This window comes from Brachycentrus maculatus, unplaced genomic scaffold (assembly GCF_059751285.1).
Source record: "Brachycentrus maculatus isolate JH-2025_06_01 unplaced genomic scaffold, ASM5975128v1 h1tg000194l, whole genome shotgun sequence".
Classification (NCBI taxonomy): Eukaryota; Metazoa; Arthropoda; class Insecta; order Trichoptera; family Brachycentridae; genus Brachycentrus; species Brachycentrus maculatus.
The window spans coordinates 451605-465289 of NW_028280945.1; the positions used below are offsets into that span (position 1 = coordinate 451605).

At 36.6% G+C, this 13685-nt stretch overlaps 1 protein-coding gene across 1 annotated transcript in view; it reads left to right on the top strand.

Annotated features, from left to right (window-relative positions):
• Ncc69 (sodium chloride cotransporter 69) overlaps window positions 1–13685 on the top strand; it is a 97441-nt gene that overhangs the window by 78984 nt on the left and 4772 nt on the right. Inside the window, exons 12-21 of the mRNA XM_088262951.1 lie at window positions 2405–2526; window positions 4084–4219; window positions 4562–4773; window positions 5134–5268; window positions 5643–5749; window positions 7104–7306; window positions 7652–7793; window positions 8331–8554; window positions 10689–10803; window positions 11885–12039. Coding sequence (XP_088119077.1) covers window positions 2405–2526; window positions 4084–4219; window positions 4562–4773; window positions 5134–5268; window positions 5643–5749; window positions 7104–7306; window positions 7652–7793; window positions 8331–8554; window positions 10689–10803; window positions 11885–12039 — 1551 coding nt within the window. The remainder of the gene's footprint in view (window positions 1–2404; window positions 2527–4083; window positions 4220–4561; window positions 4774–5133; window positions 5269–5642; window positions 5750–7103; window positions 7307–7651; window positions 7794–8330; window positions 8555–10688; window positions 10804–11884; window positions 12040–13685) is intronic.

Consider the following 13685-nt stretch of genomic DNA (forward strand, 5'->3'; position numbering starts at 1 on the left):
TATTCAGCCCACAAATATATTCACATTGTTACAATATCATGACCACCATATTGATAGCCCTCCATCTTGTTAGTATCCTTCAGTTGCCCGCACTTACACACTTAGTGACACAGTCCTCTTGTCTTAGTTGAGTTCTTCTATCTGAGTGATATTTCATCCTCGGTCCTGGAATCTGTCTTGGCCCCTAGGCTCTTCTCATCTGAAAATATGTTTTTTACAATAATTATGACCTGTCAGCGACTGGCCCAAGTGAATAATTTGTGCACTTGTATATTACGTGGCTCGGGTATAGGTAATAATAACTCGTAATTAGGATGCAATCGGTTTATTGAACAGGTCGCCATATGACAGTATAATGACAAGTGTATATAGTCTTCCCTGCCTCAATCTCATAAGGGATATAACGTAAACATTCCCCGCGTACACCCCGCCCTGCCCCTAGCGGGCGCTTGGGGTCATAGTTCATCTTGCTACAAATATTACGCCGTAACATGTATATATTTGTGCATTCATTATATTTTTATAGTTTAAACTTAGTAACTTACCGTTTACGCCTCTTGTGAGCAAGGGTAGGCAGAGAGAATAGAAGACCGTACCACTCTGCCTATGCAAGCATTCTTCGCCTCTTCCGCATTCATGCATCTCCTCATACATACCCGCCGATTATTTTAACTCCTGATCCGGCCGCTTTCAAGTATTCGACATACCTGATCGTGCCAAGCTTTCCTCGGTCTTCCGTTGCTTCTTTTTCCAACTACATGTGCCTCATAAATTTGTTTTTACCATTCTTTCCTCACTCATTAGTTCCACATGTCCAAACCATCTCAATACACCTTTCATAATTTTATCGATAATTCTTATCTCAGCCTTGCATTCTTTCCTTATTTCACCATTCGAACATCTATCATACATCGTTTTTCCGCACATTTGTCTGAGGGATCACATTTGGAATGCATTCAGCCTACTTTCATCCTTCTTTTCCCAACTCCACGCTTCGCTTCCATACATTTATGATTTTTGTTCACAATAATGCTTAAAACAATTCATAAAAATAAACAAAAGAAGAAAGAAGAATGGTTGACAATATTGTGAGATATTTTGTGGAAAAAATAGCTAGGATCACAATTCATTTCAGATAAAAACTTGCCGACCAACATAAATTTAACCTTGTTAGTCTAATCTAAAGTTCATAATGAGGGATTTCTCATAATGTCGTTTTATTGTCTATTAAATTAATATCAAAAATCACAAGACTATCAGTACGATTCTTATTGAAATCTGAAGATAAATAAGGGAGATATGAAGGTTTAAACTTTAAATATTTTGATGAAACCTAAAACGGCATCAAATTATACGTCATCGGATGTGTTATGGGGCGTATCCTTTTATGTATCTCCTTTATCGAGCTGTAATAGTAGTAGTGTGGATTCGTGACCAACTTACAAAAACAGGGTTGTCAAGTTATGGTCCCGTGGAAAGTGTTGCGGACTCTGAAGTCAGAGTTTCTCGGTTCAAACCCACTCTACCACAATTGAATACCTATTTCTAATGATCAGCCGCTCAGGCTCACAGAAATAGCATGAAATTGAAATATTTGTGTAAATAATAAAAACACAAATATTTATTACTGGGCTCAGGTACCGGTAATAATAACTCGTAATTAGGATGCAATCGGTTTATTCAACAGGTCGCTATAACAGTACAAGGACAAGTGTGTGCAGTCTCCCCTACATCAATCTCATAAGGGTATAACGTAAACATTCCCCGCGTACACCCCTGCTGCCCTGCCCCTAGCGGGCGCTTGGGGTCATAGTTTAAGTTGCTAGAATTATTGCGCTGTAACATATTTCTCTTTAAATAAAAAAATAATCATATTTTTACGCGGGCGAATTTTGCAGAAGAAAATGATGAATGAAAATATTGATTATATTGAGTGTTGTAAACACAAAACGAGTCTTGAACAATCCTTTATAGGTTGAGTATGTTAAATTAGATATTCCTCCCTAGTGATAATTTGTCCGCCTCCGTAGTGTAATGGTCAGCACGCTCGGCTACCGTTCTGGAGGTCCCGGGTTCGATTCCCAAGGGGGGTAAAATAAATATAAGTGATTTTTTCACTGTCATATTTATTCAATATTACCCTGGACTGGTACCTGAAGCGGAGGGCTGATCACCTTTCCTTCATGTGTAAACGATCAAGATAACACTGCGTCTATATGACGCAGTGCCCTATGCACCATTGGGGTGCGGATAAGGGTTTTATTATCATTATTATTATTAGTGATAATACCCTATTACAACTATGCATTGTGTCATTGATTGAAAAACAGTTTACTTATTTCAATAGGAGTTGACAACAAATTAACTAATGCAACAAATGGACACTTCTCTTATTGTTTTCTAGGTCAACTGAATGTGATAGCTCCCCTTATCTCCAACTTCTTCCTGGCGGCCTACACCCTCATCAACTTCAGCACCTTCCACGCCAGCTTAATCAAACCCGTCGGATGGAGACCTACATTCAGGGTAAATTAAACAACAAAAATTGTTTGCAATATTTTAACCTTACACACTATCTGCGGGCGGATTTGCACTCATAAAAGGTATAAATATCTCTGAAAAGAAGTGATAACATTTGACCGTACTATATACATCGATATGAGATCAAAAGATGCCGCAAAAGTCATGCGTAAAAATAACTCACACGCAATTTACGACGAGTCGAGTGAAAAGGTAAAATTACCCTTCTTGACGAACACCACCAGTCGAGTGAAACGATCAAATTACCCTTCCCGCAGATAGTGTGTTACTGCCGGCAGGTACATGTACGGCGGTACCCAGCACGCCGCGAATTTTACGACAAAAATAAAACCTTCTAAACATATCATTATTGAAAGTGTAATAACGTTTATTTAAAAAACTTGCGCCAGTCGTGCAGTCATTTTTCCATAATCATAAAATTAATTGTTCATGGTGCCTCTTTAATTTACGTTTAAAGTGGTAAAAACAAATTCTGTTTCAATTCTAAGTTATGCAAAGATATTCTCATTAGATGTCACTATGCATTCAATATATTTGTACATTTTAAATAATTGATTTTCTTTAGTAAAAAGCCCATTTAAAACGGCGCGTCTTAAGACGTAATTTTTGTATGAGCGGCGCTCCGTTCACAGAAAATCATGCGTCTTAAGACGCTTTTGGCAGTTAACCGGTTAAGTGTGTACTTGCCAATTATAGGAGTTATTTTTCATGTTATTTTTTTGACATCTCAACATAGTTGGAGAAGAATATGGGAGTCTGGGCATTTACGGGGCTTACGAATGTCATAGGCTGGTTTAAGTGATCACTTTACACATATGTAACATTCACCAATTCTACCCATGATTGACATCCACACTTCTCAAATTCTTGAATTCTAGATAATAGGGGGTTGAATTAATTCTCGCCGTTTTTTGTAGTATTTTGAATTGAAAATATATTTTTTTTTAAAAGTAAGAATTTATTCAAAGTATTGCCCTTCTTTCTCGACTACTTTGGCCCATCTTTCAGGAAGAAGTCGTGTTCCCCTATAAAAGAAAACCTTGTCTTTTGAGGCAATCCAATTTTTAACCCATAACTCGACTTCTCGATAACTTTTGAAAATTTCTCCTGATAATCCATGCTGCATGGACCGAAACAGATGATAATCGGATGGTGCGACGTCAGGAGAGTAGGGCGGGTGTGACAGAAATGATAAATAATTTAAAAATAACACGCTCGGCTACCATACTGGAGGTCCCGGGTTCGATTCCCGGGAGGAGTCAAATAAATACAAGTGATTTTTCACTCTTATATTTATTCAATATATCCCAGACTGGTACCTGAAGCGCAGGGCTGATCACTTTTCCTTCATGTGTTAACGATCAAGATAACACTGCTTTTATATGATGCAGTGCCCTGTGCACCATTGGGTGCGAGTAAGCGTTGAAGATAATATTCCTTACAAAAATATTGTGGATGCGACCTGACTTTATTATTGTATGTATCTCTTCTCAGTGAAGAGCCAATTCCGAAATGTTAAAATCATTTGTTGTTTATTTTCAGTTCTACAGTATGTGGCTTTCTCTGTTTGGGTCCGTCCTCTGCGTGGCCGTCATGTTCCTGATCTCTTGGTGGACCGCTCTGCTTACCCTTTCTGCAGTCCTGACGCTGTACCTCTACGTCTCTTACAGGAAGCCCGGTAAGGCTTGTCTTCAGTGTTTTTATTTTTATTTCTTTTGCTCATCTTAGTGGTTCATCTTAGTGGTCACTGATGTGATGGATATCCACGGGTTACTGTAATTTTTTTCATTGCTAATGACTACCTGTTACTTTTTCGACCTACCCCTTGGAAAAGTAATCTCTCATTAATTGATTCGGCATTTACTTTGTGCTATTTTAACCTTTTCCACTCTGACCATTTTTTCTTATAACTGATCAGCTACTGTGATCAAAAAAATGTGACGTTTTTCTACCATTAATTCTTTCTTTTATTCCCTAAAATAAGATTATTTGTTGATAATTTTATGTTTGCTCTCCACAGATGTGAACTGGGGCTCTACGACGCAGGCCCAGACATACAAGCAGGCACTGCTCTCGGTGCAGCAGTTGAACAGTGTTACGGAGCACGTCAAGAACTACCGACCGCAGGTCCTGGTGCTCACGGGCATGCCCGGCGCGCGCCCTCCGCTCGTGCACTTCACCTACCTGCTCACCAAGAACCTGTCCCTCATGCTGTGCGGGCACATCGTCAAGGTAAGGCCTGCTTGCCCTTTTGCAGTACCGAGTGGGATCGATCAGCGATCCTTCTTAGTTGTAGTTCTTTGATCCATCAAGAACTGTCGTGAACTTTAAGAAGCATATCATGATCGTATGACCATAAGTCATAAATTAAACCCTGAAGAGGGCAACAGGTTGTTGCCGAAACTAGTTGGTTGTTAGTAAAAATGTTAGTGGATCAAAAAGAAAGTCTTTTTATTTCTCAAAATAATAAATCTTTTTTGTTCCCAGAAGATGTCTTATAATTATGTCTTTATAAAAACCTTTGATCATGTAATTTTCCTAAATTGTTTAACATGAATTGTACCTTACAACAGTGCTGTATTTCCTCCTCAGGGTCAGATCAACAACAAGATGCGCTCAAGCTTGAACAACAAGGCGTACCAGTGGTTCACTAAGCACAAGGTGAAGGCCTTCTACTCGCTCGTGGATGATGTCTCTTTCCAAGCCGGCGCCAATGCCCTCATTCAGGTAAGCTCTTACAACAATACGCTGGATATGTTTGTCATCTTTGCTTCTATGATTCTATTTAGTTATATTCTAGTGAATGCGTTCATCCCCCAAATCAATATATTGCATTAAACACTACATTGGGTCTAGAATTATTAACACTCTGTCCACAGTTGGCACAACGTCTGTGACACCTTTTGTAATGCCATTTGCGCATTTGGCACACAGCTTGTGGCAGTAAGAGTGGTGACATTGTAATGATTTTTGACATCAAATATAGGTAATTTAAAAAAAAATCGTGATATAAAAATATATTTTCATCTCGCTCTTATGAGTTCCTGTGTTAGAGAGTGAAAGAAACACACTGTAAAGATGTTATTTCTTTTTTATTGTAGGCCTGCGGAGTTGGTAAACTGAAGCCAAATATTCTACTGATGGGATTCAAATCTGATTGGAATAAATGTCAAAAAGAAGAACTGACAGACTACGTTGATATTTTGCAGTAAGTATTTTATATTTTGCTTACTTTGATAAGCTGATCATGCACATATTTTCTGGACAAAATAAAGGACATGCAAGTGAATTCTCACCTTTTCTACCCTCATTAATTTATAACCACAATTTATCATGTGTTTTCTTCATGTTTTTGTGTAATGAACTATCAAGTTATCACCATGTTGATCCGATGCAGTGTGCTCTTTGCACCACTGGGTGTAGATATGAGTCAGAAAAAGGGTCAGAGATAAGACATCACTCGCATGATCTTTAGAGGTGTATTGATATCGGGAGACTTGCAAGATGAGATAACGAGTTGGTATGAATTGCCTATTCCGGGATTCGGAGCTTCGGATATCATGTCTGGTACTATACCAATTAACCTAAGCAATCTTTAGCCTTAGTTTTTTGGGGATCGGTGCAGTCGTGGAGATGAAGAAGAAGTCAGATTGAGTTAGGATTTATTCAGATAATATACAAAATGTGGCAGTAGACGAGTTTAAAGATGAATGACCCCACAGTCTATAAATTAATCATACCCTATCAAATATAGTCATTTCATGAACTCTGTTGTACTTTTCCAAATCATATCAGTCACTTTTTATAAGATTGTAATGGGTTATTTTTTGATAGCTATCGGATTTTTTTTATTTTTTAAAACACATAAACATCAGGAAAATGCATAAAATCTTTATTTTAATCGATAGTACGGTCTATATAATTTAATGTTTGAAGATTATTTCATTCAAATGTTGACTGCGGCTGCGCCTGAAATGGTCCATCCGCTTATTCCAATTTTGGCATACATTTTCCAACATTTCGGCCGGTATCTCACAAATAAATGCTTTAATGTTATCTTCCAATGCGTCAATCGAAGAGGGCTTGTTAGTATAGACATGAGCCTTAACATAGCCCCATAAAAAAGCGTGTTGGTGGTTTAATGTCCAACAATGTAAATTTGGTGCGAAATTTAGTCACAATAGCCCGAATAGCCGCTTCAGTGGGTCGATTAAACTGACCAAATGGAAGAAATAGAAGAAGACTAAAATGGTAGAAGCGCGCGATGAATTTTCTTAACAGAGCACGCATTTTGATAATAAAATTCAATGATTTGCAAGCTTTGTTCGTTTGTAAGACGATTCATGGTTAAATTATAGACCAAACTGAATATCTTTGACATGGACACAAAACACGAAACGTTCTTGAGCTGTCAAAATCAGTGTTGTCAAAAACAAAACAGTTAAAAAATCGCCCTTTATATGTGATTCCTTTCCTAAAGTGATAGAGTTGTTTTCTGCCAGCCAGGTTAATCAAAGATCTTCTAGCTATACAAATTTTTTTTCATTTTTTTTCCATTTCAGTAAAGCGTTGGATGTCCATATGGCAATCGTAATTCTGCGGCTGCAGGAAGGCTTGAATTACAGCCATATCCTGGAGGACGGAGAGCAGGCCATCGATGTGAGCGACACCACCAAGGATCAATCACTCAGCAAGTCCATGGCCGCCCACAGGGACTCCAGTGAGAGTCTAGTCACTGGTCAGAACTACACACAAATTTCACAAGGTCTGTATTCATCCTAGACCTGTTTGCGCATCACATGATGATGTCACATAGTAATAAAATATTTTCAATGTGTTACCATGATTGATGGTTTTAAATCGTAGCATGATGGCTGAAATTCTTTTTGAAATTCGTTTTGTTTTGTGTTGATAGACAGTTTTAGGCGAAGAAATCAAAGAGAGTCAAACAGTGAAAACATTTTTATTAAAACAATATCTAAATGTCTTTAAAAATGTATTAAAAGTTATAAATAGGAATATTTTAAAGCAGGTGCTTCAAATATTGATTGTACTCATCAGTATTATTTTAGAAATACAATTAAAAGTAGAATGTTTTACCCTATTACAGCAAGCAGCGTCTCCGATATGTCGACTCCCGCTACACCTTCCATGCCAAGAGCTAATGCCGTATCTGATGATCCCAATGCTGACGATACCCCCAACACTTCTAACAAGTCCACTGCTCATAATACTTCCACTGAAACCAACAGGTAACTCAAATCTCATATCGCTGGTTAAATGCCAAAGGACCACAACGCAAAAAAATAATTAAACGCTTTATTCCAAAAATGGTATCTAAATTGTCAACCTTTTCATATTCGAAAAAGACACCCATGATTCTAGCATTAGAAATGTCTATTTCTAACACTAGAATAAAAAAAAAATCTCCAAATAATATGTATATTACAATGATCCACAAAGTTAATACTTTAAATATTAAAAATATAAGTATATTTTTTTGAGAAATAAAAAGACTGTGTTTTGACCCACTCACATTTTTATTAAACCAACTAGTTTCGGCAACAACCTGTTGCCCTCTTCAGGGTTTAATTTATGACTGAAGAATTTAAACCCTGAAGAGGGTAACAGGTTGTTGCGGAAACTAGTTGGTTAAATAAAAATGTGAGTGGATCAAAACAAAAGTCTTTTTATTTCTCAAAATAATATATCACTATGATCCACAAAGTTAATGCTTTCAATATTAAAAAAATAATAAATATACAGGTAATATCTTACTATGTTTGCAGTAAAAACTCTTCCAAGATGGCGGACATGGTGAACGCAGTTGTGGGGGCTATGGGCGGCGGCGGGGGCGGAGGCGCAGGGGGCCCTAAGGAGCGGCGCTGGTCGCAGTACAAGGGAACGGGGGGCGGGGAGCTGCCCAAGTCCACGCTGACCAGCCTCACTTACTTCCAGAGGAAGCACGGCGCCGACGGCACCATCGATGTCTGGTGGCTGTATGATGACGGAGGTAAGGAATTGGACCAGCTGACAAAAATCCTGCCCATTGCCATTTGAGTTTTGCCATGCGATTCATGAAATACTCTACTTTGGTTTTTTTCCTGGTATCTTCATTTTGTTAGTAGTAGTAGCAGTAGTAGTGCTAATATTTTGTAGTAGTAGTAGTAGTTATCTGTGGTAGTTCATAAGGAACTGTCACGAGACGTGGTATCATACATCACTCACTCCTGTCAAGAACGTCATAAATAAAAAAAATTGATTTTTTAGGAAAATGTTTTTAAAGTTTAAAAATATAATAAAATGTATTAAAAATTAATATCAAGGCAAGAGAGGTGGCCATACATCGCTTACTCCTTTCAAGAACGTCATAAATAAAATAAAAACTTGATTTTTCAAGAGAACATTTTTAAAGTTAATATAATACATATAATGTATTTAAAATTAATATCAAGCCACTTATTAAACTTTTTACTGTGCAACAGATCTTTTTAGGTAAAACCTGAAGGTTTTTTCCCCATTTGAAAAATATTAGGTATATTTAAAAAAAATAAAATAAACAATACCTTTTCTTTAAAATGCAAAAACAACACTTTCTGCCCTGTAGCGGGTAAATATTAAGTTAAAACTATGCCGCTTACGCTGGGATATATGTAGTACATTTTCTGGGTATTCCGAAAACATGCTCAACTGAAAATTTAAATTGATTTATTTCTGACGTTCTTGAAAGGAATGAGCGACATGATAAATATAGTGAAGGACATTGGTACCATTAACCAAGCTAGGACAAAAAATGCCGAGCCCTCTTCTAGTAGAACGGAAGGTTTCTCCTGGGGTGTTTTGTGTGGTTTTCTCCCAGCAATGAGCAAATGCTGAGAAGTTCCTGATTGGCCTGTACTAGATTATCCCACCTGTTCCCAACACAGATTAATATAAAACATTTTTTTTAAATTAGAACGAAACAAAAATCCACTTAATGATTTATAAACCTTATACATAGTAAGCAAGGTAATTAATAAATGCAAATTCCATCTAAATAAAAAGCTGACAATAACAAATTTTACTCAAACTGCCGTCTCAAAAACCTAAGCACTTAATCATGTAATACATTTTTATTTCAATTTTGATCAAATGTTTTAAAAAGTCTTTAACCTAGCCGGCTCGAACAGGGGGATCAAAAGCCCACATTTATGAATTTTTATTCGATAACTTTAGTATTATAAAAGCTGCGTACTTCAAATTTTTTTGTAAACTCAAAAATAAAATTAATGAAAATTTTCCCATTTTCATAATTTCCAATCGTTAATTTCAAAACATTGGTTTTGATAAAAAACACAATCAGTCAGTACCACGAGATCTACATACTTATATATCACCACATAAATTATTTTATTTTCAAAATAATTCATATTTAAAGCCTTTACTTTGTGGTTAGTCATTTTTACTTATTTATTTTCTTACAAAAGTGTTAATTATATTAGTATACATATAACCACTCACCGAGATTTTTACGTCTACCGGTTTCGAGACGTACCCGTCTCTTCGTCAGGACAATCACTACCACAGCATGCAAACAATACCACCCTTCACCACCATAGCACCATTTACACACTTAAAATTACACAAAATGTTTAACACATGCGATTTTTGGTCGATTTAGGGTCGATAACGATTAACGGGATAGGTTAATTAATATTTTACTACTCAAGAGGTTAATAGGTCATTTTGGAAACAAACCATCATTACATCGACTAGTAAATATTACGCATTTTGAAATTAGCCAGTCGATATTTGATACGAGTTTAATTTTATGAAATATCAAATAATAATTAGTGTAATATTATTGTACTTTGTTTTGAATATTGAAAGCATTAACTTTGTGGATCATATTGATATATTATTTCGAGAAATAAAAATACTTTGTGTTCTGATCCACTCACATTTTTATTAACCAACTAGTTTCGGCAACAACCTGTTGCCCTCTTCAGGGTTACATTTATTACATTTATTACATTGTTTGTAATAAATGTAACCCTGAAGAGGGCAACAGGTTGTTGCCGAAACTAGTTGGTAAATAAAAATGTGAGTGGATCAGAACACAAAGTATTTTTATTTCTCGAAATAATATATTATTGTACTTCTTCTAGGTTTGACTCTGCTCCTTCCGCACATCATCTCCACGAGAAGTAAGTGGAGTAACTGCAAGCTGCGAGTATTCACCCTCGCAAACAAACAAGCTGAACTTGAGTTTGAACAAAGAAAGTAAGTCACACCTTAATCTAACCAGATACACCGGTACTATAATACCGTTGACGTTTTTTAAAGATTTATTTGTTTATTTATTTCATCATCTTCTTTTTCTTCTTCTTCTTCTCCTTTTTGTAGATCCTAGGGATCTGTTTGTGCCTCCGCATGTCGCTCTTGGGATGTCGACTCCCAGCTGTCTTTCCATCTTTTCGGAGGTCTGCCTGGGGGTCTGCGTCCTTCAGGGTTGCCTTGGAGGGCAATACGTGGAAGTCTGTCTTCTGACATTCTGTTTATATGTACCTTCCAGTATCGCCTTCGTTGTCGTCCCCACCTCACGATATCCTCCGTCTTACACATGCTCCGGATGTCGGTATTTCTTACTCGGTCTCGCAATGTGTTTCCGGTTATGGATCGGAGAGTCTTCATCATATACATAATTACAAATAACAAATCATAATCATCTGCCCTCACTGAGTTTTCCAGTGCTGAGGGCACATTTAATAAAATTTATTTAATCTTGTAATGTAAGAAAATTGTTTATCCAATCAAATACAACATGGCTGATGATGCAATCTGTATAAAATACAACGTCTTTTTAACCACTTTTTATTGGTACTTTTCTCCAACCGGTTTCGACAAGAACCTTGTCATCATCAGGGTTAAACATATACACGTACTTGTTTAAACATGTATATTTTGAACAATCGTGATAAGGAGGTTCTTGTCGGAACCGGTCGGAGAAAAGCGCCCATAAAAAGTGGTTAAAAACAAAGAAGATTTATTTTATAAAGTTTATAAAATGTGCCACAAAGTATCAGCGAAAAAGGTTCAAAAATATATTTTAGACCTGCCCACTTCCATTATCCACTTATGAAAAACACTTTTATATTTAGTTTATCTTTTTAAACAGGTTGTACAACTTTATTGCATAAATCAAAGTTTTTTTCACCAAAAGTGGATTTTATTTTAAGTGTTTCTGTGTTACGGATCTTGTAGTTCTATGTACGTTACCATAAAGTGTGGTAATTATAATTAGTGGGCTTTGCCGTGAGGTCCTTTATTTTTTTATACTTATAATTGCACTTTTTTTTTTCAGCATGGCGTCCCTTTTGGCCAAGTTCCGAATTGATTACTCGGATTTGACACTAATTCCAGACATCACTAAAAAGCCCTCGGACTCTTCCATCAGCTATTTTGACAAACTTATTGCTGACTTCCTGGTACCGGAAAATCCTGATGACCCGGATAGCGGTAAGCATTTTAATCCTTAACCGGTCAACTGCCAAAAGCGTCTTAAGACGCATAATTTTCTGTGAACGAAGCGCGCGCCGCTCATACAAAAATTACGTTTTAAGACACGCTGTTTTAAATGGGCTTTTATTAAAGAAAATCAATAATTTAAAATGTACAATTATATTGAACACATAGTGACATCTATTGAGAAGATCTTTGAACACTTAGAATTGAAACACAATTTGTTTTTACCCTGCACCATGAACAATTAATTTTATGATTATGGATAAATGACTGCACGACTGGCGCGCTCTTCATTTATTTGGTAAGTTTTATAAAAAACTTTATTACACTTTCAATAACAATATCGCTCACTCCTTTCAAGAACGTCATAAATCATAAAACTTGATTTTTCAGGAGAACGTTTTTGAAATTTAAAAATATAATTTAATGTAGTAAAAATATCAAGCCACTTATTGCACTTTTTACTGTGCAACAGATCTTTTTAGGTAAAACCTGAAGGTTTTTTCTCCATTTGAAAAATATTTAGTATATTTAAAAAAAAAAATTAAACAACTCCTTTTCTTCAAAAAAAACAAAGAACTCTTTCTGCCCTGTAGCAGGTAAATATTAAGTTAAAAATATGCGTATTTTGCTGGGATATAGTACATTTTCTGGGCATTCCGAAAACATGCACAACTGATAATTGACGATTTTTGATTTATGACGTTCTTGAAGTGAGCGGTATGTTAAGAAGGTTTAATTTTTGTCGTAAAATTCGTGGCATGCTGGGTACCGCCATACATGTACCTGCCGGCAGTTAAAAGGTTAAGTGTCAGGAGGTATTAAGTGTCAGGAGGAGTGTTTCCGGTAGGCAGATGCGTGCATTCTACAATATATAGGCAGAAAAGCAGTGCCTACCCTGGTTTACTCGCATTCCATGTAGAAACACGACCAGTGCCTACTATACCTTATACTTACTCAACCCTACTGCCAACCTGATTAAAAACTTTTTGCACACCACTACCGGTAGGCCATATCATTTTAAGAAAAGTACTACTACTACTACTACTAACATCACGCCGTTTCCCCGCTGAGGTAGGCAGAGAGGATGGAACGCCACACTCTTCTGTCCTGACATACACTCCTCGCCTCCTTCACATCCATACATCTAGTCAGTCATACATGCCCTCCGATTACGCAGACTTTTGACACCGCCAGATTTTAGGTTCTGATTGATCTGATCCTGCCAAGTCTTTTTCGGTCGTCCACGTTCTGTTTTCCCTCTCACATTCGCTACATATATTTTCTTAGTCATTCTCTCGTTATCCATTCGCTCCACATGTCCATACCACCGCAAAGAACTCTTCCTAATCTTTTCAATTATTCCTCGTTCAGCCTTACATTCCTTTCTTATATCGTCATTTTTAATTCTGTCATACAATGATTTTCCACACATTCGTCTGAGGGAGCGCATTTCATTTTGCTTTCATCCTTCCTTTCATCCATTTTTAAGAAAAGTAAAATCTTACAAAATCATTTTTCCAAATATATGGTATATATCGCTCACTTCTTTCAACAACGTTATAAATGAATAAATAAATTATTTTTCAGGACATCGTATTTAATGTTTAAGAATATAGTAAAATGTATTAAAAATAAAT